Source organism: Calliphora vicina, chromosome 1 (assembly GCF_958450345.1).
Source record: "Calliphora vicina chromosome 1, idCalVici1.1, whole genome shotgun sequence".
In the NCBI taxonomy this organism is placed as follows: domain Eukaryota; kingdom Metazoa; phylum Arthropoda; class Insecta; order Diptera; family Calliphoridae; genus Calliphora; species Calliphora vicina.
This window is the reverse complement of record NC_088780.1, coordinates 21,760,333-21,785,566: the sequence shown is the minus strand read 5'-3', so window position 1 is coordinate 21,785,566 and position 25,234 is coordinate 21,760,333. Positions and strand designations below refer to the sequence as shown.

Sequence of the window (25,234 nt, the reverse complement as noted above, 5' to 3'; positions counted from 1 at the left end):
ACTTTGTTTCAAATAAACCATGTTTAAAATAAACTTTGTTTATCTGTTTCGAATAAAATTTGTTTAAAATAAACTTTGGTTCAAATAAACTTTTTTTTTCAAATAAACTTTGTTTAAAATAAACCTTGTTTAAAATAAACTTTGTTTATTTATTTCGAATAAACTTTGTTTCTAATAAACTTTGTTTAAAATAAACTAAGTTTCTAATAAACTATGTTTAAAATAAACTATGTGTGTAATAAACTTTGTTTCAAATAAACTTCGTTTATTTGTTTCGAATAAACTTTGTTTAAAATAAACCTTGTTTAAAATAAACCTTGTTTAAAATAAACTTTGTTTAAAATAAACTTTGTTTATTTGTTTCGAATAAACTTTGTTTAAAATAAATTTTGTTTCTAATAAACTTTGTTTCAAATAAACTTTGTTTAACATAAACTTTGTTTAAAATAAACAAAGTTTAAAAACTTTTTAAACTTTGTTTAAAATATACTGTGTTTAAAATAACCTTTGTTTCAAATAAAATTTGTTGCAAATAAGCCATATTTCAAATAATCTTTGTTTCAAATAAACTGAGTTTCAAATAAACAAACTTTAAATTAAACTCAGTTTAAAAGGAACTTTGATTTGGTTTGGTTTAAAAACATTTTATTTTGGAAATAATTCCGTAGCTCGTGAACGATCGGAATTATCTTAATGAAATTTTGCACAAGCAGAAATGAGGTATTTTTTGATTTGATTTGTATTTACATGTGTTTGTAGTTGAAATAGATATTAGTGGGCGGCCCTCTTAAGTTAGTCGCTTCCTCCTACAAATTTGTTGTTGATTCAGAAAGTTTTTCATATTATTTTTTTATAGAAGTAAATTTTATTCGGGCTAGAATAGATTTTATATATGTTTCGGAAAGAAAACTTAACATAAATGGCTGATTTAAGTGAACACAGAACCCCTCAATTCTATCTAAACTTGATCAATTATTTTAAAGAAAAATGTAGGATTTATCTAGGAAATCACGATTATAAAAAATATAATTTTTGAATGGCCCTATATGCAATTAAAATACTATAACAGTGTTAATAAGATATCATACATTAAATAACGGCCGAGTGTACTCTTTTATGAAAAAACTAAATTTTGGGAACATATTTTCCGTGTTAGTTATTTCGGTATTTTTGATCTACACACAGCCAGTGAATTTTGTTGAGTTTTTTAAGATCATGAAAATAATTATAGTTCGACTTATATATTTTTTTTCAGAACCGAATCTATTTTCAGCCCAATCGTGAACAAACCGAAACTTTAAAATTTTAAAAGATGGATAGATTTTAGGATTTTCATTATCTTAACAAAAATCAAATAATTTGTGGTGTTTACTCACTTTTCAGGTTGCTGTGTTTATATAAATTTAAAATTTCATTACGATATCTTAATCCGTTGTAATATTACAGTAAATCGAATTTTAAATTTTTCATTACAAAAAGTCACTACCTCATGAAATTTTCCCTCAAGTTCTAAAGTTTTCATCAATGTCAACTATCTTTTCTGAATACAAAAGACTCCCTCGCTCCTTGAAAAACTTGTATGATACTTCCTACAATAACTTAAGATATCTATTTTAGTTCACCTTATAAGAAATATGTTTTCCTACAAACAAAGCTATTTAAACCAAGGAAAATTCAATAAAATTATTAAAACAAATGCCTTGACAGAAAACAAAATACTTTAAACACAAATACATTGTCATATTCTATTATAACAAAAAGTAGTTAGCTAATGAATTCATTTTATTACCAATAACTTACAACAATTGTTTAACACTTTTATTTTTTATTTGATTGCAGATGCCTCATCTACAATGGACACCACAATTGCACCACCACACATGATGGCAATGGAAACCACAATGCCACCGGATTTCAAGACAGAAGATTCATCAACCTCAACTAGCACAACGAGTACAACGGAAACAAATAAATTAATTGAAACAACAAATGAAGGAGAAACTTCATTGCCAATGACAACAATTGAACCGATTATGACAACAGAGCCCACAACAACACCTACGATAATCAATGAGCAACAACACCACAACACCATGATGATGATGAATGAAATGATGACGAATGAACACAGTATGCATGAACATAAACCACAAGAAGAAGAAGAACATGTTCATCATCATGTTGTAAATGAAGAGGATCATATACAAAGGATTAATGAGCATCATGATCATGAACATAATAATTCTGAACATGAGCAACACAATCATGATCAACATGATCATAATAAACATAATCATCATCACCTGTTGATATCCACAACAACGACAGAGAAATTCAATGAAATTGAACCTCTAACTGAAGAGCACATCAATCAAATTTCCGCCGAAGTTGAAGACGATGTTAAAGACTTGAATAATTTTAGACATCCCGCCACCCTAATCACCGCTAGTCAAAGTGAGGAATCACTTAATAGAGAAAAAGACATTTCCAAGACATTGGAAGAGCATGAAGATCCCTATCATGCGCATATATTGTCGGAGAATCATGATCGTTTGGCCGAACATGAAGACTATCATATGCTATCCAGCACTGAAGATTCCATGGATACAATGACTACGACAACGACAACACCAAAACCTATTGAAAATACTCAAACCGATGAAATGGTTATTACAAATGAAAATGAAGACACTGCCAAACCTACGCTTTTTAATGGCATTGGACTAATGCACAATGAAACCACGGAGGGAAGGGCTAGAGCCATCAACATGAATGACGATGACGACGAAGAAGGAAATATCTTAACTACATCAACGACATCAGCCACACCTGTGGGACCCGTAATTAGCATTACTGAAGGACATCATATGCATGAGCATGACGACGACCACCAGCACCCACATGAACACAGCACACATGATCACACCACACATGATCATGATCATGCCCATACGAATGTTGATACTATTGAACATGTTGAACAGCACATGACCTCTTCTACCACAGAAAAGTCTCATGATATGCCAGCTGTTTATGTTTTTAATGGTGAGGGTCGCTCCGTTGACTCCTCCATATCAGCCGAAGATGACGATAACTTGAATTATCATTATAATTTTGTGACAACTCAACGAGCCAACGACGATCATGAGCATAAAAATTCCGCTTTCAAAGACTTGAGCGATGTCAGCATGGATGAAGACGAAGAGGCACAATTACACAAAACACACAAACATTTACATGAACACAATGGCCATCAGCATGATCACTTTGCTATACATGAAAATACCAAAGAAGAGATGACCACAACAAGTATGCCTAATACTAATGCCACCACCAGCAATACAACTTCGGGAGTTGATGCTGTGGAGCCAAAGATGAAAATAACTGAAATAACAGCAGCCGGTGATACAATGCATCGTGAATGCATGGCAGATGGCAAAAGTTATACGGTAAGTTAAGTTTTCCATGAATGACGCTGTCTATGGTGGGGAGGGGGTATGGAATGAGTGAATGAATGAAAACGTTAACAATTTGTAATTAAATGACGTCTGAATTGACCCTGTAGTTGTTGTTAGTGCATACTAATGATTTTCCAAAGAATTTTTATTAAACGATTTAGCTAATCATTTAAATAATGAAAATTTAAATAAAGTTTTTACTTAAAAAATGTTGTTAGTTAAACTTGTTAGATGTTACATGAATAGCTAATGAAAAAAATAGTGAAAATCAATTAATATTTTTTAATTGAGTGAAATATGTGTAAAAAATTAAAAAGTAAGGAAACATTGTTTATGATGTCAATTCTAAGAGTAATCGTAACCTTGAGCAGAAGGCAAACATTATAAAAAACTAGCTACGAAATACTGGGAATTATAATCTAAAGAAATTGGTGACCAATTTCATGATTTGATCGTGTAGATGTTAGAAGGATTAGTACATCTAACCCTCAAACATTTAGAAGCCGCAAAAAACATTTTATATGTATAGGAAGGCATAATCTTTGGTGAGTTTTAGAGAGCCAAAGTTGACATCAGCTGAAATGAGTTCATACTTCTTTTAATTATTCGAGTGATCGATTAATTTTTAAAATTTCCTCGATTATTATGTTGAATTTTGTGTCAATAAAACTTCATATGCGGGAAGTTTTGCTATACTTCTTTAATTTGAAAAAAAGTACCGATGAAGCACACCGATTGCTCACTAAAGCTTATGGTGAATGTGTTCCATCGGTTTCAATATGCGAGAGATGGTTTGTACGGTTCAGAAGTGGTGATTTTGACACGGAAGACAAATATCGCCCAGGCTAGCCAAAAAATTTTGAAGACCAAGAATTGGAAGCATTACGTCATTAAGATTTTTGTTAAACTGAACAAGAGCTTGCAAAATCAAATAGCTATTCAATCAGCAATTTCAAAACGTTTGCAAGCAGTAGGATTTATCTAAAAGTAGGGAAATTTTTTACCATACGAATTGAAGCTGAGGGAACTTGAGAGATGATTTTGTATGTCTAAAACGCTGCTTGAACGATATAAAATAATGTCATTTTTGCACCGAATAATTAGTTGCGATGAAAGCTGGATCCATTATGATAACCCGAGGCGTAAGAGATCGTATGTAAAGCCCGGCCAATCGACACCAAAACCAAATATCCATGTCGCTAAGGTAATGCTCTGTTTTTGGTGGGACCAAAATGGTCCTATCTATTATGAGCTGCTGAAATCTGACCAGACCATCACAGGGAACCTGTACCGCACGCAACTGATTCATTTCAATCGAGCATTGGCCGAAAAACGCCCAGAATATGCTGCCAGACATGAAATCATAATATTCCAACATGACAACGCTGGGGCACATGTTGCAATAGTCGTTGGAAAGTTTCACCTTATAGTCCAGACCTTGCGCTGTCCGACTACTGTTTGTTTCGATCCCTGCAGAACGCTCTCTCTGGGATTCGCTTCACTTCAGAATAGAGTATCTGAAATTGGCTTGATTCGTTCTTGGCCTCAAAAGATGAGCAGTTGTTTTGGCTAGAAAACCATATGTTTCAGAAAGATGGAAAAGGGACATAGCTAACAATGGTCAATACTTTAAACAAATTTATATTGCACAAATGTTTCAAAAAAATTTAAAGGCATTTAAATAATTTTCTTAGTGTCCCTATGTTAAAGGACTATTTTTTCTTAGCAACAAAAGATTATGCTTACAACATGTTGCTAAACTTCAAATGATACAAATATTATGCTTACAACATGTTGCTAAACTTCAAATGATATGAAACCTTTTTATAAACAAACCAATGAATTAAGCTGGTATCATTTTGAAGATATTGGTAATTTCCAAATTAATTTGCAGTTATAAATTAAATTATTAATTATTATAAAAAAATCATATCTATGACTCATTCACAGATATCGTGATAGCAACCGAATTTGTTGCCAATCGAATGATTCGGTTGCAGACATAGAATTTGTCAGTTCTAACCACAAAAAGTAAGTTGATAAAGAAGAATTTCAGTTGAAGCAACCAAACTTTAGTTACCCCTTCCAAAATATTGTAGCCATAACTGTAAAATTCGGTCACTAAGATAGAACCATTCGATTGGCAACAAATTCGGTTGCTAGCACGAATCTGTTTTCTCATTTCACTGGCAACATGTTGCAGAGACAATTATTTAAATACATATTTCAAATACAATAAAAGTTATTTCCTAAAGTTCAGTAGTCTTAAGTCATTGCCAGCAACATAGTTTTTATGACTGTTTCAATTGTACAGATAATTAAAATTTGTGTGAAAATTTGAAAACAAGAAATTTTCAAAATAAAAAAAAAATTCATTGGTTTGGTTATTTTTATATTTTGATATTTTCACTTGTGTTTTACAAAATATGGTTTTGCTGAATTTTCAAGCAACATGTTGGCAATAGATTTACATATTTTAAAGTCTGCAACATGATGTTTTCGATTCTGATTCAATTATACAGACAATTTGAAAACACGAAATTTTCAAAATAAAAAAAAAATTCTTTTGTTTTGTTATTTTTATATTTCCAAATTTACACAATTATCACACACAATTTCTTTAATCAAGGGAAGGAGAGTTGTAGCTTTGGCTTGAGGAATAATTTTCCATGCAATTGAAATTTCTAGCAACATGTTGCCTATACAAATTTAGCAACATGTTGCCTAAGAATATATATATTATATGTTGCTCTATTGTCTTTATTCAAGTACTTAGTTCTTCACTTTTTAAGAATTCGTATAAACTTAACAAATTTTAAACACAAAGTTTAGTCATCCTCCATATTTTCCGCAAAAATTTGTTTCTATCACACCAGTAGTATCGTTATTATTTCTTTTATTTTTATCTAGCTCAAAGAGTGTTTTCCTTTTTAAATTTATTGATATTTTAAAGGATTTTGTTTTCCTTTTGAGTCTTTTGCATTTATTATTCCTACAATATAAAACACACTTTGGACATAAATCAACATTTTGATGTAACTTGTCATTGATCAAACCGCCTTACAGATATTTTCTTTTTTGTTTTGATTTTGACACAAACATATTTTCATTTTCATACATATTCACAGATACCGATCAACTACTCAAAAAAGTCACATTTTCCTGCACACGAAATAAAGACATTAACAAATAAAAAAACAGACATACATAAATTACCTGATTATCATTATTATTACATTACATTTGCGTTAGTTTTAAAGTCATTGTCCGCATTAAATACAACACTTTAGTTTCCACTCCATTCATAAGCAGACATCAACACTTATTTTTTTCTTGTACAAGCAGCAACGCACTGTATCTGAAAATATAAAAAAAAAATTGAAAAAAAATAATAAAAACAACAAAATCATGTTAGAAAAAACTGGATCAACTAGGAAATGTATTTTGATCTTTGCAAACAAAATATAAATAAATAAAATGGAATAAGTTTGAAACTAAAACATGAAACCAAAGACATACATATAAATATTACCAAAAACAATACTAGTTTGTAAATAAAGACAAAATTTGCAATAATCACCATAAAACTATAATTTTCTTTATGCAAAAATTTCAAAAAACGAAATGTTAACAAGTTTTCCGTATGATTGGGAAAATAGTTGAGACAGGAAAGCCATAAAATTCAAGACAAACAACAAAAAAAAAGGAAGTTACTAAAAATGCCAGTGTTAAAACAAAATTTTCAGTAAAATAAATCAAAACGAAAAAAAAAACAAATAAACAAACAATGTTGTTATTGAAACCATTGATTGATTTCAATGAAATTTTTTGTTGATATGACAAAGATTTTAAAATAGATTTCATTTATTATTATTACTATTATGTAATTTACAAGTGTTTGCTTTTTTTAAGTCGAACGTGACTAAATTGACAATTAATTTTTTTTAAGAAGTTTTCAAATGAAAATGTTTAAAAACAAGTTGCTAGCTAAAATCATTTCTTTTTAGATCAATATGATGGCTCTTTTGTGGGAATATTTTACAGTGGCTTTAAATTTTTTGCAAAAGTAAGGAAATTATAAATCTCTGACCAGAATTATAAAGTTTTGAAATAAAATTAGAAGTATAAATTTTTAAAAAACACATCAGGTCTCATTGTAACAGAACTATAAATTTTAGAGGGCATTACATTGGCATAATTAGTATGTATGGCAGTATCTATATTATTACAAAAGCTAATCACAGAATAATAACGAGCTGAAAAACGTTTATTATGTAAAATATATTCTAATCATAAAAGCAATAATCCTGCCCTTAATAAAATAGAAAACAATTCTGATATAGAGTAATATATGGGGTACATAGCAATAAAACAGTATTCTGGGGGGACTAGGACCGATATTGCCCATTCCATACCAAGCAAACCTTATCCACAGAGATTGTTTGAAGAAAATTTCAGTCAGCTAGCTCCTTTCGTATTTTCAAAAGACAGACGGACGGACGGACATAACTAGATCGTCTTAGAATCTTGTGAGGATCCAGAATATATAAGGGTCTGTGACAAACATCTTGATGTGTTACAAGCGGAATGACAAAATCAATATGAGATACCTGGATTTTGATTAAAAATAGAATAATTGAGTAAACATTGGGGCATAGAGAAATGCACATAGAGCGAAAACTAGAAAAAAACTCAAACAATAAAATTACTTAAAATCATCACACATACGAGTGTTGTTTTTGTTTTCACATAGATTTTTTCTAATACATTCTCACCACATAGGTTTTTGACAATTGAGTTAGGTTGTACAGTAAAGTTTCCGATCTATGTATATACAACTTCCAATTCTTCTATTGTCTACAAATTGTTCCCTAATAAATATTAAATTTTAAAGATCAAAGATCAATTCGTCCAAGAAAAATTTATTTTTTTAGAACAGGTCTAATGTTTTTGATTAGAGTGTATTAGATAGACACTTGTATTATTTTTTTCTTAACCAATTTTATGCAAATAAAACGCAATATGGTAAAGTTCAGGTTGTTTTAAAGTAATAAGGAAATAAATTTAGTAATAGTAATTTTGAAATGCCTTATGAAAATTGTAAACAAGTTAGAATTTCCAGGGTCACACCCTTCATAGAACTATTATAATCTATAAATTAAATCAAGTTTTTTTTTAGAAATTATAGAAAACCACACACCCAGGAAAATTTTCAAATAGTTAGAATATATAAGATCCTTAGAATTACACCATTTCCAATTGTATTTCAGAAATTTCTAATTCAAATTCTGAAATTTCCAATTGAATTTCAGAATATTCCAATTATGTTTCAGAAGTTTCCATTTATATTTGAGAAATTTCCAATTATATTTCAGAATTTTCTAATTGTATTTCAGAAATTTCCATTTGTATTTCAAACTTTTTAATTTATTTTATCAGTGGTTATTTTGTCGAACGTTTATTCCTGATTAATATTATTATTTATTTAGGCTCAAGTTCATTAAATTGATTTCCTTAGAAATACAATTTATTCTATTAAATTTTCATAAATCTAAAGAATTATTTCAGAATATTCCAATTATATTTTAGAAATTTCCATTTGTATTTCAGAATTGTCCAGTTGTATTTCAGCAATTTCAATTTGTATTACAGACTTTTTAATTTATACTTAAAAAGTTTCTAACTGTATTGCAGAATTTTCCAATTGAATTTCAGAATTTTCCAATTGTATTTCAGAAATTGCCATTTGTATAGCTATTAGAATTTTCTGAAATACAAATGGAAATTTCTGAAATATAATTGGAATATTCTGAAATTCAATTTGAAGATTCTGAAATATAATTGGAAATTCCTGAAATATAATTGGAAAGTTCTGAAATATAAATGGAAACTTCTGAAATATAATGGGAAATTTCTAAAATAATATTGGAAATGGTGTAGAATATATTCTGTGAAATTCTATTATAATCATTAAATTATAATAGTTTTTATAAACCTGTAAACAGAAAATCCGGATTTTCATCGAAATTTCGGTTTTTTGCGAACCGGTTAATTTAAAATATTGATTTTCGGTTAACCGGTTTTTAAAATATGGGATAAATCTCATGTATTGATGAATTTGAAAACTAAACTGCTAATGTACAATATAAAACTCTTTCGATAAAAATTTTAAGAATTACAATGATTATAAATAGTAGATGACGATGAATCATTACTTTTCTAAAACAATTACACATTTAAAAAACTATTAAAAATTTAAATTAAATTCTGGATAATTCTAGAAATTTAGGCTAAATCTTACTAATGATTCATTAAAAACTTAGTGATGATTTTACCAAATGTTAAATTGTATTCAATAAATTTTATTTATCATTTAGTTAGCTTAGTGTACAAACGTGCTAAGTTCCATTTCAGACATATTACAGGAGAGACAAAAAACGTTAAAAATCCTTGATTTTAAATATTTTTGAAATCTGTTAATGCAGTTTTAATACTTTTTTGCTATGATTTAAAGAAGTGAGTTAAAGAGAAGTGAGTTAGAATCTTATTGGTCCAAGCAAGATTTTCTGTTTCATATCAGAAAGTCAAGGTGATAATAAATTTCAAAATTATCAAATATTTAATTAAAAAATTTATGAAATTTAATGAATAAACCAATAATTTGAACAAGTATTATATATTTAATAACATAGTTATACTCAATTCCATTAGACTAAGATAATAATTTGTAAATGTTTTGCAAAATAAAATGGACTTAGCACTTTTGCATATTTATGTTATTGAATATTAAACATTCCTGACTACTAGAAACTAAAAAGCTATGCATACTTTATTGGATATTGTTTTAAATTTTTAAATAATTCTTTTCAATGTTGGTTAAAAGGTGAAACCGGTTTTTTCGATGTCGGATAACCGAAAAACCGGGTTTCTGGAAAATGCCAATTTTCAGTTAACCGACAAACAGGGTTTTAAAAAAAGGGTTTTTAACACTAATACTTTAAAGGAACTAGACCTTTTGGCCTAGACCTGTTTGACCAGTTCCTAAACAACTTCATGGAACTAGTTTAATTGAAATCTATATATATATATTAAAATACACCCACACAGAGAAAAGAAATTCATAATTGGAATGAATTTTGTAATAAATATTATTAATCGAACATGACTTTTTTCCCAAACCTTTTCATTCAGAAAACATATCGCACTCGTTCAACAATACTGTATTAACTCAAAATTTTAAAATGTTCGGTAGAGGGCAAAAACTGTTTGTGATTACATTTTAAGACAATTTGAAAATCCGAAAACATCATATCAATGAAATTTCATTTGAAAATATATTTACATTGTTTTTCTTTAAAATTTTTGCAATTAGTGCAAAATAAATCAATTTTTTGAGTTAATACCATTTTTCTGAAACTTTTCGATATTTTTTTGTATTATTTTATCAACAAAACAGTATACTGCAGTATCAACTCAAAATACAACCAAATTTAAATAAAAAAATTTGATTATTTTTAACTTGAATAAAGGCAATTCAAAATAATACATTTTTTATGAAAAGATACGATGCATTTCTATTTAAATTTTTGTATTAACTCAAAATAATACCTTTTTGTTGATACAAGGTAGTCACTAATTATCACGAAAATGGTCTCATATGTGGTTTTCGAGATGAAAGAGTAATCGGAATACGTTGAAATTTTTACAGTAGATAGATATTGATGTTGTTAGTTGATTTCTTGCAAAAAGTGAATTTTTAAAAATTTTGAGTTAATACAGTATTGTTGAACGAGTGCGATAGGTAAGTACATGTTCATAAATATTATATGTTCATAACGGAAATTTTAGCTTTTTTGGATTAATTTGATAATATTTTATAATAAATTGCATTTAATGAATTAATTCATAACTATTTGCATAATAGCCATATATTGGCCAATATTTTAAGATGAATCAACAATATCTGAAACTTAAAAAATATCATTAAATATAATAACATATCCATAAACATTAAGCATATCATCCCCTTAAACAAATTTAATTAATTTCGCGCTTATTTTCTCATTTTGTAGCTGAAAATCATAAAAATAAATAAAAAAAATTTCAAAGAAAATTTCAAACATTTTTCAACAACATAAAAATTTAAATGAAAATTGATATTATATTTTTCAAGCCTTCTAGATTTAATTTGAAAACATAAAATATGAAAAAAATCTTAATATTTAGGAAATTATTTATAAATGTTATGAATTGAAATCAATGAAATCAAATCATAATATTTATGTTGAAACTTTTGTCTGTGCACTCACTGACTCAGGTACCTCTTTCCATGGATGTTCTCTAAGAAGGGATTTTTTGAAATTCGATTGCTAAAAGGGTAAATACGTAACCTAGTATCTCCAAAATTAAGACAGGTGGAATCAAAATTGAAAAAGTTAATGAATGCATTCAAAAAATAATTTTGATAATTGTACTTTTAAAGGGTAAAACGGGAAAATATCAAATTTTGGTACTTTATTTTATCAAATTTATTTTCCAAAGTATTAAAGATGAGAATAAAATTGAAAAAGAATTGTTTTCTTCATCAAAACATTTCGAATGTGTTTTTTGTACTTTTTTGAAATTCGGTACTTTTTGGTACTTTTTCTAAACAAAATAAAATAAAAATATTTATACAAAAATCTGCTCTCCATAAAACGTATGGAATATAAAGAAGGCATTTTAATCAACAAAACTATAAATAGTTTCAACCGTTAGGTATTTAAATAAGAGAGGTTTCTGCGCAAACGAAGCCTTAGAATTAGTGATGTCTCAAGCATTTCTTGAATTTATTTTGTAACAAATTTAAGACTGGTTCTAAAGGTCACAAACCAGTTTTGAAACAATTTCATGGAACTAGTTTAATTTTTCTGTTAAGAGCTTTGGAACTAATGATGTCTCAATTACTTTTTGATGTCATTCTACTTTTTATATTTTTATACCGTTTGAAATATATCGAAATACTGGACGTAGAGTATATATATTCTGGTTTCTCATAGTATTCTAAGACGATCTAGCTATTTCCGTCCGTCCGTCTGACCGTCAGTCTGTCTATTGAAAACACGATATGGCCCAAAGGAAAGGATTAGGGTGAAAATTTCCACGAATAATCTCTGTTGATAAGTTTTGTTTGGTATTGAAAATAGGTCCATGGTTTCACATAGCCCGTATACAAATGTTCCCTCGGAAAACTGTTTGAACAGTAATAAATATGTTGATTATGCGGTAATCCTGATAAAATTTGGCACAAACAAAGTATGATGAAAATCGGGAAACATTTTGAAAATGTTCAGCATTTAACTTTTATGTGGCATAGATCAAATGGTAGTCCTTGGGAGCATTAAAAAACCAGAAATTGCCAGAAATAAGAGCCACCCTAGTGTTTATGCTATCACTTAAACAAACCGATATTTTATATGTATATCGAAAATCAATTTCATACTGAATTGTTCAAACAGCCTTGACTTTTTCAAATAGCTTTAGACAAAAGTAAAATGCTTTCATAGTCTCTGTACTCTGCTATAATGACAACGCCTTTCTATGTTTCTTTTCAGCACCTATATTTATTTAGTTTTTTCATTAATTTATTTTTTAAAAACAATCTATCACTTTCATCATCATGTTAAATATTTTACTGCTTAGTAATTATAATTGCAATTAACATGCAAATATTAAAGAAATAGGCATGTTTAAAAAATTTTCATTAAACGTTTTTTTTCAGCTTTAGCCAAAACAAAACTTAAAGAAAACAAAACAAAAAAAGTGAAACACATCTTGCTGACCAAAAAAGTAAATAAAAATTTGCATTTATGTTGCTTTTGCTTACATTTTTTTTGTAAATGAAATTTTTGTTAAAAAAAATGTGTAATAAATACTTTCACTTTCAATATATGAGTTTTACGTTGATTTACCTGACGAAAAAAAAACAAAAACAAATGTTTCAAGTCATTTTTCTTTTCCACAAAAAACTTAAAGCCAACTCATGCCACACGTGCTTTTTGCTGTTGTTAAAATTGTTAATGTTGCTCATGGTGCTGCAAGTACGTTGAGGTATTGTGTGAACGAGTGAGTACATTTACCCGTATAGACATGTAGATACAACATGTTACCTTTTTTATGTCTGCTCTGAAACGCGCATTGTAGCCAAAATTGAAAATCCCAAAAAAAAAAAGAAAAAAAATAAATTTACTCAATGACCAACTACTTACTTGTTTTAGACGCAATTTCTGTTTGTTTGTAATTTAATTACATTATTGCATGTTGATTAAAAGTTTATGTGGTTATTAGATTGAAGTTAATTAAAAACATTGTATATGTAACATTATAGAATTATAACAAATTTTACAAAATCACAAAACTATGTACATAACCATGTATAGTATGTGGCCTGGAAATTTGTAATATCATAAAGTAGACGACCTTTGTTAATTAAAGATAATGTAATTCAATGCAGTAATGAATGAATTAACTATTTATTATCCCCTTGGCCTTAAATTTAAACTTCACAAGTGTTAATGAATTGACAATTAATTTTTGTAACAAATAATTGGGATTTAAAAATATGTACAATAAATATTTCTAAACAAATTTGTTTATACGACTTATTCTTAATAAACGAAAGAGTTAAGACATATACTTTATATACATATGTACTAAATCGTAACTGCTTTGGTACTCGTTGTTTTTTGTCATGAAATTTTAATTAGACATTTTCAAAAATAACAAGTAATAGTATTGAATTCGGCTGTCTAGAATCTTGTATACCCACCATCAATACGTGACAATAATTTTTTCCTGAGTTATATAAATTATGAACCGACCATCATAAAAGTTGTTAAAAAAATTTAAGTTCATAAAAATGATTATAAAACCATTATGAATGTTCAAGTCATTTTCTGAGGGAGACCCATACATGTATGGGGATAAATTTAGTACTTAGAACTAATTTGTGCAAAATATTATCAGTATTGCCGCATAATTAACATAATTATGACTGCTCAATCAGTATTCTGGGAGCAAGGTGAAATCATGGACTGATATTGCCCATTTTCAATACCAAACAAACCTTATTAACAGAGAGAAATTGTGGAAAATACTAGCTCCTTTAGTTTGGGCCCTATCGTGTTTGCAACAGACAGACAGACGGACGGACAAAGCTAGATCGTTTTAGAATCTTATGATGACCCAGAATATGTATATATACTTTTGAGGATCTGCGGCAAATATTTTGATGTGTTACGGAATGGCAAAATCCATATACCGCCATCTTTTTTGATGATGGTTATAAAATACTATCAGTGAAATTGCTGTGAACTTTATTCAAACATTTTCATTGAAGTTGGTACTCTGTTTTTCATCGTGAAATTTTGCTAGCAACTTTTTTTTCACACAAATTTAAATTATGTGGAAATTTGACAAATATGTGTAATTAAAATAATTAGAAAACTGTAAATGAATCATTCATTTTTAAATTTATTCGCGAATTATTCATTAGTTAATTAATTTAATTAATTCTTTTCACACAAAAAAATTAATTGAATGAAATTATGTCAATTCAAATGAATTTGTCACCGTGAATTGCAATTCATTTCCAATTCATTTGAATTGAATTGATTTTGAATTAATTCAAATGAATTGAAAAAAGAATAAGCAGTTCATTTCCAACTCATTTGAATTGAATTGATTGAAATTTGAATTGATTTTGTAAGTAAATCTACAGTAATCACTGTCGTCTTTTTATTCAACTAGTATAGTCCAAAGACAAAAAAATCTTAGATTTGAAATTTCCATGATATACTGGAATTGTCAGGTAGCGGCAGAATATGAATTGAATTATTAGGTATCAATGGAATTCAAATGAATTGGAAATTAATTGCAATTCACTTTAACAAATTCATTCGATTTGGAAACGAATTGCAATTCATTTCACATATTCATTTGAATTGAAAACGAATTGCAATTCACTTTAACAAATTCATTTGAATTGGAAATGAATTGAAATTCATTTCTGACAAATTCGTTTGAATTGATTACAAATTCCATACAATTCTTTTTTGTTGTGAAAAGAATTAATTTAAAATTTAGCTAATTCGTAATGAATTCAAATCAAAAACTATTCACAGCTCTGTTAGAAACTTTCAAAAATAAAAATATTTTTCTTGGTTTTTTTGTTATTTTTATACATATTTTCAAATTTCCACATGTTGTTTACAAATTAAAAATATCGGTTCGGATGACTTTGCTTTGAGAAATCAGCATCGATTTGCTTATGTTCAGTGATCCTATGCTATCAGATCTTCAGAGCATTGCTTAGGTATTGACATTCGATTGGCTTCAATTAATCTCTTCACAACTAACGGAGGTAAATCAATACTCTGACCCAGCGTTGACAATTTGAGTCTTTTCGCTTATTGATTTCCTTTCAATGACCCAAAAGTAGATTTTTTTTCATTCAGCGCTTTTTTCAAAAAACACGCAATATTTTACGCTTTTCACTTTTTGATTTTTATTTTATTTTTCTATCAAGTATCAAATATTTAGTTGATTTTTATTTATTATATTTCATTTAGCTTTAGTTTGATTTAGAATTTCGTTAGCTGAAACTTTTCGTACTCCATTTGATTTTTCTGAATTAGAATCTGAATTAGTATCAAGCTTATATTCGTCTAAAATTAAGTGGAACTGGAATGTAGACAATTGGCAACAATATGCATTAAAGGGTTAAAATTATTTATTTTAATTGTGTTGAATTTGATAACTTTTATCCTGTGACTCAAAATTTTAATGAAATAAGTTGCGAATAATTTCAATTTATTTTTTAATAATATAACTAAAATTTCTATAGAAAATACTGATAAAAGTACTTTTTGAATATTATTTTGATACCGAACACAAATTTAATGTTCAATCCCTTCTGAGGTCATTTTGATTCATTGCTCAAACCCCCTCTGAGGGGTATATTGATTTTGTCATTCAGTTCGTACAACCAAAAAGTATTATATCCTGTGTCCTCATAAAATTCTAAGACGATCTCACTATGTCCGTCCTATTGAATACACGATAGGGCCCAACTAGGGTATCTTCGAGGTTAAATATTCCGGGGAATTCCCGAGAATTATGAAGGCGCATAACATTACAACTTCTAAGAATATTCATATTTAGAGAAAATAATGACAATAATATTAGTTTATATTTGTTTACTTATATACTCTCTGAATTGAAAAATATCTTTTTCGAAACGAACTACTCATGTTTTTCAGAATTAACATCTTAAGTTTAAAAAAAAACAATGGAACTTATTGATTTTATACCGATTAAAACTTCGAGTATAACAAGACCAGTCAAATTCTAAAAGTATAAAAACTTAACTGGGTTTTAGTTTAATTTAGTATTAAAAAAAAAATAAAATATGTTTTTATTTTCTCCCGGAAAAGGGAAAAGTCCGGGGAATTAGTGGCTTAAATTTGGTATTGATAATGGGTTCCATGATTTCACTTAGCCCCCATACAAATATCCACCGCATTACTGTTTTAGCAGTCATAAATAGAGTTTCGTGTTCGGTTTTAATCGATACCGAAAGCTCGGTTTTTCAAGGTCTAAAACCGACAATTATTACCTTTAATCTATCTTCAGTAGAAAAATTAAAAATATAAAAATGAAAAACAAACTTTTTCATCCAAGTATTTCCTGACAATTAAAATTCAAATGACTGTTTATTTAATTTCAAAAAAAAATAATATAAAATGTTTTTAACAAAGACTTAGTTATTTTCAAATAAAAGTATGGAGCACTGGCTTACCCGGTGCTTTTCGCCAACCCAATTAGATGAAAGAAATAGTATTAATAACTCTCCCTTTTTGAATTAATAATAATTCAGGATAACATGTCTCTAGTTTCAAGTTTATTGTTTCATTGTAATGTGGATTCTAGCTCATTCGAGATATATTTCAAAGTCCATTGCAACGATCTATATAAGACCATAGTAAGTTGGACCTACAATGGGTCAAAATCGGGAAAAATATTTTTTAACCCGAATTTTATTTCATGAAAAAATGTTTGTTGTCATAAATTTTTTATCAAAAAAAAAAAAAAAAATTTAAAAAAATTTGGAAAAACTTTTTTTTAAAAAAAATTAAAAAAAAAATAAATTTTGTTTACCTAAAAATATTTAAACAAATTTATTTTAAAGTATAATTTGGTGAAGGGTATATAAGATTCGGCACAGCCGAATATAGCTCTTTTACTTGTTTTTATTAATTTTGATTTTCTTTAAATTTGAAATAAAAAAATAATTAAAATAATTTCGTTCTACAGCACCAACCCCAAATACAAGGTTTTTCGTTACTGATCGATGCCGTTTCGTTCCCAATTTTCGTTGCCGATTTCTGAAACGAACTTTTTTTCGGTGCAAATGTATGAAATTTCGTTTTCGGTGCCGATTACGGTGTATGCGGAAACGTAGTTTTAGAAGATAAAGTACCAATTTTTCACAATTGAACTCCCGTCAAGTTTGAAATCAAAGTAATTTTCTGATTATAGGTTTAATATTATAGAAAATTCAAAAAGTACAATTTTTTTAAAACCAAAACCGCGGTTTTGAAATTCTTCGGTTTTTTGGTGATAAAATTTTGCACAAATCAGTTCCAACTACTCAAAAGTTATACTTTAAAGTCGATCAAAATCTCATACCAGCCCAAATTCCGTAGATTTTAAAACGTTCAGTTACATTCTGCGTTTCTTCTAAAAACATAAAGTGAATATATCTCGAAAACTGGCCGTACGATTTTACAATTTTCGACAGATTTGTGTTCAGCATACCACGAGGAGCACTTTAAATTTGTCTAGTAGTAGTATTATTAAAATCAAGTCCTCTAAAATTGAAATTATTCATATATAATTTAACATACTTAACTTTTAATTTATTTTTTTATTTAATTTGTAAATTTGTGTTCCCTTTTTTGAACAAATCAGCTTTTGAAATCATGAACAATAGACAAACCCAAACAAATAAACAGCCAACACCATTTTCAAACAATACTATTTTAATGACACCCCATATAGCAGACCGGTTATAAGATCAAATGTTGGTTTTTATTTTTTTAGCTTTTTTTATATTTTTTATATGCAATTTATTTGTCTTAAAGTCTGAAGCAATTTGGCTAAAACAAACCAAATTTAAGTTAGAGATTTTAGGTAGGTATTTCTTGTTTTATTATTATGAAAACCCGGTTGCAAAAAAAATGTATATAATAAAAGAAATAAAAGTGGAACGAAAAAGCCGCATTATGTTTAACAATAAAACAAACACAACAAATGAAATAAAAATAAAAAAAAAACGTTAATAAAATAGAAGCAGGCCAATGAAATCTTAAAAGAAACTGACAAAACATTCATACCAAGATACTAAGATATATTTACAACTACCAAACACTTGCATTTTAGAGTTGAAATTAAATAAGACGACCGTATGAAAAAAAAAACTGCACACTTACAGTTCAACAAAGAAGACAAAAAAAAAAAACACACGTAAACAATATAGTGCATAATATTTTTAAATAATAATAAAAAATACTATAAAAATAAAACAAAATTATACCATTCACAAAATAGTAAATGAATGTGAAAAAATGCATTCACTTTTGCTGTTATTAAATTATTACCAAATCTGAATTTTTGTTAGTTATACATATAAGTCAAACATAAAAAGTATAAAAATATTAATTTCTTTTAAATTATATTTACGTAATTCTTGATTAATTAGTAAATTTTTTTTAATTAATTAAAATTACTGCTTCATGACTCAGTCAGAAACAAAAGATTTAAGCTGCATAATTGGCTGTCAAGTAGCTGGAGCAAAGTCTTAGTTAGTTCTCTAAACATATTTACTCAATTTATAATTAATTGTTTGTCTATAAGGAAATGTATTAAAACAATTAAATTAATACCAGTTATAAAATAAATAAATACTGGCGTCAATTCTCTATATTCATATATAAAAAGTAAAACTAGTTATTTTTTTTTAACCATTTTAATTCATATTCTTAGAACAACGTGAATGTTTTCAAAGATTAGTGTAAAAAAAAATAAACTTAGAAAAGTATTTGTTAACTATTTTGTGGCTACAAAATGATCATAAATAGGAGGGGCTTTAAATAATGTTAATTGTATGGAAAATACTGCAACAATAATGAAGCTTTCAAAAAACAAAATCAATCTTAAATTGGAAATCTCTTGATTACAGAATGGAGAAACTACTTAAATTGATTAGGTGACAGCTAAAGCTTTTAAGTTAAATAGATAAGAGTTTGATAACAATTTCGTTTCAAATTCTTTGAAAGCCGACAGTTTTTGGTGTACAAAAGTACATCGCAATCGATACGTACATAAAAAGGGTATCCCGAGTATTGCCCATTGCACAATGGGGCAGAAATAAATTTGGCATTTCTAAACGGCTGGTCCGATCGGGATAAAATTTGACGTGTGGGTAGCCAAGAAGTATTCGAGTTTAAGTTATTAAAATGGGCAATACAAATTCTCAAGGGGCGGCGCTATGGGGCACCTTCGACATGTAAAATTTTTAAACATGTGCCATTTTTTGTTTCCCATCCGATTTCAAAGATTTTTATATTTTTGGAAAGTCCTCGGCTATATCTTAAAAACCACTTGGTACATTAGTGCAATATTTTTGAAGGACGGAGTTTTGAAGTGGCATATTTTTGAATCTAATTGAGATATTGACTTGAAATTTTGTTTGTAAGTCCAAAAATTAACTTATCTAAACAAAAAAGATTAGTTCGGAATAAATGTGGATCAAATTGTTCCTAATATTTGCAAGCCTATTAAAATGTTGATACAAATTTTAGTATTAGAAACTCAATAAATGTGTAATCACCCCTATCGGCAATAACATGTGAAATTTTGTTTCCATGAAATATTCATTTCCCTCGAAGGGAAAATTGCTATTGGGAATATCACGATGAACTTTACATTCACAATAGTTGATTTTGTTCGTAACAGCTGTTTATTGTTTACAAAATTCCATCTAAAAATTTCACAAGGGGAATTTTTTCACGTGAACAAAGTTGATGAACGAAAAAAGGAAAAGGGAATTTATTTCATGTGAAATATTGATTCGCGATAGGGGTGAATATGTAATTAAATCTATATTTTTTAACAAAACTCAATGAAATTTTCAAAGTTTTTTTAAATTTTTCATTCTAAATAACAAAGTATAAAAAAACTCAAACTCAAAAGGTCAAAGAGAATCCCGAAATTTCTAAAAATTGGAGCGAAAATTCCAAAAATGGAAATTTTTTTATAAATTTTGCCCATAGGGTCCACATTTCCTTCGGGGCTGGAAAAATACTTTGGGGATAAATAGGGAACACACAAAGGTTTCCAAAACTACTTTCTATTTTCTGATCCCAGCTTTGGGATTTTAGAACATGTGGCCCAAACTTGAAATTTTGATAAAAAAATAGGTCAAATTCCGAAGGACATAATGCCGACATATTCGAAAAATAGGACATGTTTTTTACAACAAAATGTTTTCCGTAAAGTTACCTTACAGAAAAATATAAAATTGTTGTATATTCTTAAAGAAAGTTTGTTTTTAATAAAAAAGGAGTTAAGTCACAGGAAAAATCTAATACTTTTTGAATTTTTAAATTGAAAATCGTTTAAGTATTTTTGGATCCATAATGGATATAGCTCTGAAATCGTTTGTATACTATTGGTAATTAACAAACAAAAATCGAGTCCATTAGGTCCATAAGTACGCCCTATATTTTTAATAAAGCGGACCAAGGTATTGCAAAATTTTAAAATTTTAAATTTTGAAATGCCTATAACTCGAGAATTATAGCGCTAGGTCTTGTTTTCTCAATACCTAGCGCTTTCCAAAAATATAAAAATTTTTTAAATCGGATGGAAATAAAAAAAAATTCCACGTGATTAAAAATTTTACATGCCGAATTTTGGTGTCAAAAAGTCAATTTTTCAAATACTCAATTTCAAAAATCAAATGATGCATTTATAGTTTTAAGAAAAATTTAATTTTATTTTTAAAAAATTTAAGTAAAGTCCATGCAAGGGTGTTAAGCTAAAATTTACTTAATTTTCACACAATTCAGTGGTTTAATTATGTATAATTTTCCTAATAATACCATTTACCTTTAATATATTTCAAAAATATAACATTTCTCCATAAATAAAAAAAAAATTATGGGGATATCATAAACCGTTAAGAAGATATGACCAAATCTATAAGTCTCTAAAAATTATATTATTTTTGATTTTCCATGGAAAAAAAAATGTAGCCCCACTTTCTCCCAAGCTGCTTTTTTTAATAAAATGAAAGGTGAGAGTGTCTTGTTTCGATTAAAAAAAATAGTTTTCGGAAGTTTTCGGAACAGGATGAAAATTTAAAATTTTTTGTCGAATAATAAACGAAATATCAAAAAAATCTTATCTATTTATGAGTTTTGTGGCCGGTGGGCATGACCGATTTTATTGAAACTCGGCATGCGTTCTTCTTTTGTTTCAGAAAATGTATGTACCAAATTTCTAGACTTTTACTTGGATAGGAAAAATTTTATGTGAAAAAATCTATTTGGATTGTATGGGCAGTGGGCGTTGGGCATGGTCGATTTTGATAAAATTTTACTTTTTTCTTAGTTTGGTCCATATAATTCTCGGTGTCAAATTTCAGCGCTGTACGACAACTCCTTATAATTTTTTTTGCACAAAAATGTATTGCATTTGGATTGCATGGGCGGTATGCGGTGGGCATAGCCGATTTTATTGAAACTCGGCATGCGTTCTTCTTTTGTTTCAGAAAATATATGCACCAAATTTCTAGACTTTTACTTGGATAGGAAAAATTTTATGTGAAAAAATCTATTTGGATTGTATGGGCAGTGGGCGTTGGGCGTGGTCGATTTTGATAAAATTTTACTTTTTTCTTAGTTTGGTCCATATAATTCTCGGTGTCAAATTTCAGCGCTGTACGACAACTCCTTATAATTTTTGACAAAAAATGTATGAAGCCCATCCCTGTGTGGCGCCCTGGAACATTTGAAGGACCGATTTAAATAACTCGAATACTCCTTGGCTACGCCCACATCAAATTTTATTCCAATCGGACCAGCCGTTTAGAAATGGCAGATTCATTTCCAAAAAAAAAATCGATTCTGCCCCACTGTGCAGTGCTAGGTAAATTCTCTGCGAGTTGTTAAGTTTTTATGAATAGTTTTTAATGAAATTTCACAATTATGTAGATTTTTCTATTTAAAATGGAAAAATAAAAACAAATTTTTAACTCTATTATCAGCAATCCCGCAATTCCCAAAAAAGTGTTGAAAAATCTCAAAAATGGGAATTTTTAGTTTTTTGGCTATGATATCCATACCAGGGTCGGGGTTATCGGAACCCTTTACAAAATAAAGGGTATCGGTATTTTATATCGAATATGCGATTTAAGAATTTTTCCCCTAAAGTTGAATTTTAGATAAAAAAATAATCGTTTTTAATGGACCTGGTATCAACAATTTTTTTCATTTACAATATTTGATGGAAAATTAGCTTTTTAAAAAGTTATATTCCTTATACATCGTCATAGAAATTCTTTGTGATAACTTAAAAAGAAAAAAAGTACTTCTTCCCAAAAAAATAGCGAAAAATCGCCTTTTTAAATTTTTTTAAATTCAAATACATATAACTTTGGACAATTCTTTTTTCTATTTGTCACATACTTGTATTGTTAGACCAATAAAGGCAAATTGGAGAAAATCGGGAAATATTTGGATCCGCTGTTAACAAAAAACTGGAGTAGGGTGGGTAAAAATGTTGAAAATTTAATTTTCAAATGCGAATATCTCTTAAGTTATCTTCTATATATATAAAAATTAAATGGTCCATGTATGTAATGTCATCACGTGAGAACGGCTGGGGCGATTTGGCTGATTTTTTTTTAATTCGATTCGAAATTTTCAGGAGATGTTTTGTAAAGAAAAATTCAAAAATTCTGGTTAAAACTCGGAAATTCTTTTTTTGGTGAGTCCAGTCAACTGTAATAAAAAAAGCTCCCTAAAGTATGCAGTACAAATTTTGATATTTTATTTGCAAATAAATAAGAACAGGCTGGTGTGCGTGGGTTGGAGAAACTTGAAGAACTAACATTTGTAAATGCTACTGGGCGAAGCCGGGGCGATAAACTAGTAAGATATAATTGACAGCTTGAAGAGGAGATTCTATGAATGTAATTTTTTGGAAATCGGAACACAAACGAAGAAATAGGATCGTTTTAAAAATGTAACATACCCGAGGTGTCCTACTTTGAGAACCAATGGTCGCGCTACTATCTTATTATATTCAAGTTGTCTTCGTTCCACACCCCGACTTTGTAATCAATCACCTAGTATTACTTTTAAACTCTTTGAAAGTCGATCACGAGTAGAAGTAGTAGTAGAAATTTAGGTCAACGCTTGTAAAATACTTCGATTAAAGGATCAAATATTCTTTCCGCATTTTTTGTATATTTTGTTAAAAATAGCCATAGAAAATCAAAGATCTTAAACAATTTAATAACTGGCATAGCTTTAGAAAGTAAGTAATGTGAAGAAAAATAAAATTATTGCTAAAAAAAAAATATGGAAACATTTTTGAAAAAAACGCTTGTAAAATACTTCGATTAAAGGATCAAATATTCTTTCCGCATTTTTTGTATATTTTGTTAAAAATAGCCATAGAAAATCAAAGATCTTAAACAATTTAATAACTGGCATAGCTTTAGAAAGTAAGTAATGTGAAGAAAAATAAAATTATTGCTAAAAAAAAAATATGGAAACATTTTTGAAAAATTCAACATTATTAAAATTGCAAAATTTCACACTTTTATGAAAAAATGTTAAACAAAAAACCAATTTGCATTTTTATTGAGTCATATTAAATGATTTGTTAAATACTCATTGCTAAATTATACATATTGGTAATAACTACTAAAAGTAATTAACCTTTTTTGCAAATAATTATAGTTTCGTAAAAGAAAAAAAAAATAATATGAACAAAAAAATAAACTAATGAGTTTAAAATGATCTCAAATTAAGACACTAAATTCAGTGTTACTTAAATTAAATGTATTTAGTTAATTTTTATTTCAAATTTAGCAACATTTTATGGCTGGTTTAAGAAAGTTTTCTTTAATTTAGCTAATAAATACAAAAGAATAGAATTACTAAACAATTTATGCTCTATAAATTTGCTTTTCAATTATTTTTAAGTAATTTTCTTATAAACTAAGACTCAGCGTGTTTTTTGTGCACGTAAAACAGAAAGAAGTTTTTTTTTAAATTAGCAGCAAAATTGTATTAGATTTCAGAAAATGATTAGAAAAAAAAACATTCTAATTGATAAATTTTTTTGCTCGTTTCTTTTTAGAATGGTGAAAATATGGAACGTGGCTGTGATGAACGCTGTACTTGTAATCGTGGGGAATGGATTTGTTCGCCCCGCTGTATGGGTAAAACATTTAAACGTGGCTCCATGCAAATGACTTTGGAAAATGAGCAGACAAATTGTCGTGAAATTGCCGTAGAAGATGATGAGTGCTGCGGCATGATGGAATGTGTCACAGCCGAGGAGGCATATTTGCCTACACAATCAACAGCTGAATCAATGAATGGTAAGTGTACAATGGGGGAAAATTAATATGTTTTAAACAAATTTAGCAGATTGCAATA

At 28.3% G+C, this 25,234-nt stretch overlaps 1 protein-coding gene across 2 annotated transcripts in view; it reads left to right on the top strand.

Annotated features, from left to right (window-relative positions):
• sas (stranded at second) overlaps positions 1–25,234 on the top strand; it is an 84,518-nt gene that overhangs the window by 48,292 nt on the left and 10,992 nt on the right. For both annotated transcript variants that reach the window (XM_065499079.1, XM_065499086.1), the window contains exons 3-4: positions 1,840–3,449; positions 24,933–25,176. In XM_065499079.1, the coding sequence (XP_065355151.1) occupies positions 1,840–3,449; positions 24,933–25,176 (1,854 nt within the window). The remainder of the gene's footprint in view (positions 1–1,839; positions 3,450–24,932; positions 25,177–25,234) is intronic.